The 1,872-nt window shown below is 37.0% G+C and overlaps 1 protein-coding gene across 1 annotated transcript in view; it reads right to left on the minus strand.

Annotated features, from left to right (window-relative positions):
• Nucleotides 1–1,633, minus strand: part of LOC105310329 (laminin subunit alpha-1-like) — a 4,566-nt gene extending 2,933 nt beyond the window's left edge. Inside the window, exons 1-2 of the mRNA XM_011386519.2 lie at nt 1,396–1,633; nt 532–643 (exon numbers count right to left, since the gene is read on the minus strand). Of these exons, the coding sequence (XP_011384821.2) occupies nt 532–643; nt 1,396–1,409 (126 nt within the window). The 5' untranslated portion in view covers nt 1,410–1,633. The remainder of the gene's footprint in view (nt 1–531; nt 644–1,395) is intronic.
• Nucleotides 1,634–1,872: the final 239 nt, after the last annotated feature.

The following is a 1,872-nucleotide window of genomic DNA, read 5'->3' on the forward strand; positions in this document are numbered from 1 at the left end:
GGCCAATTTTATTAACTGAAAAGTTTATAATTGATAAAGATTCATAGAAGCAAATTATAGGTTAAATATTCTTGCTTTGTAAAAATGATTGCCAAGTAATTATAGCCAATGACAAATGTTTACAATCATAGTCAATCATGAACAATGAGAGGTGAGATGGTGTGGGGGTTAATACACAGATGAAGTTCAAATTCTGATTTGACCACTTCCTAGCTGTGTGACCTTGGCCAAGGTACTTAATCTCTCTGTGCCTCAGTTTCCTAATCTGCAGAACAGAAAATATATGAAGTACCTACCTGATATGGTTCTTGTCAGGATTAAATGAGGTAACAGGGAAAGAGCTCAGAATAGTGCTCTGGCAAAGGAATCAGATTTCTTTAAACAACATGGTTTTCAATATTTTTATAGTCCCCAAAAGCCTGGGTTTCTAAAGTTAAAATTCATTGTGAATCATTGCATCACCCTCAATGTGTGTGTTTTTCCCCACTTAGGAAAGAGAAAAAGAAGACAGGACAGGAGGGTAGATGTTACCTCACAGGAGATCCCTGCATAGCCTTGGGGACATTCGCAGTGCTCCACCTCAGTGGCCAGTGCCAGGTCTATAACGTTAGGGCTGGCTGTGTCCAGAGAGACAGAATCCAACCTACAAACAAACAGTGGTTGTTATATGACACATACTTGCAAATGACACATAACACCAATGAAAACGGAATTAAAAAAGACTTTAATTCAAGCAAAATGGTGATGCGAATTCTGTTAAGTAACTAAAGATTTTCACAGCAATATGCTGTGATTATTTCCTGAAAATGCCTTTAACATTTGGTGCAAAGACATGCTACTATCTATAGATAGCTCTCGGAAAGATCTGATGTTGCCCATTCTGAGCTGAAGGGCTTCAAAAAAATTAATCCATTCAGTGATCTTATCTCAAATACAGAGAGATTATCCTGTATTTGCTTTAGCTGCATCCAGTCTTTATGCTTAGCCTGGCATTGCCAGAAGTTGATCTTCTTGAAGTAATAAAATGACCAAAGATAGACACATTAGTTTAAATAGACTATGTGAAATCTAAGACCATTAACATCAGGAGGGTGAAAACCAGATGCAGCGTGGTCCAGACAATTGTTAACTACTCAGGCATTTCTCAGAAAAGCACCCTGAAAGTTTCTGATCCTGATGTTGTCTATCTCTTACTAAATACATTTGTCATGAATAACAATTCTTACATCGTCAATAAAATTATAGTAATAAAAAGTAATTTTAAGACAGCCAAGCCCCACTACCTGTATCCTTAAAATAATCAAGTAAAATATATTAAGCTGGAAATACATAAGAAAAATAAAGACAAGAGTGAAGTACTCTCACCGTAAGTTTTCTCTCCTTTTCAGTACACACCTGTAAAGAGCCATTTTTGCAGAATTGTAGTTGGCTCTGATCAAGAGATGTGTCACATTGGCAAGGACAATCAGCAGTTGATCACGATCTATCTCCCTTTTGTTACTAAAATCTCGGAAGTTCTCAGGCACAAATCTAACCACATTATTGTACTCTTCGTGGGGTTGTAATGACTGGCCTTCAGCCTGGGTGCTCAAAGTGAGTCCATTTCCCTAACATTTAAAAACAAGAGGAAATGTATTTATAATTCAATTTCATGATCAAAAAATGAAAGCAAATTTTATGCTCAGCAAAATGGCTTTCCCTTTGTGTCTAGGTTCTTGTGGTGAGCGTGTAAGTGTAGTGGTGTCTGTAACTCTTGGTTCAGAACTATCAGAGATATTTCATTGTACTCCTCTCAGAGGGATTTGAATAATACATCTAAAACCTGCATCGTTTGCTGGGATCTCAGAAAAGAAACAAAATCATGTATTTGAC

Source organism: Pteropus vampyrus, unplaced genomic scaffold, assembly GCF_000151845.1.
Source record: "Pteropus vampyrus isolate Shadow unplaced genomic scaffold, Pvam_2.0 Scaffold2352, whole genome shotgun sequence".
NCBI classification, from domain to species: domain Eukaryota; kingdom Metazoa; phylum Chordata; class Mammalia; order Chiroptera; family Pteropodidae; genus Pteropus; species Pteropus vampyrus.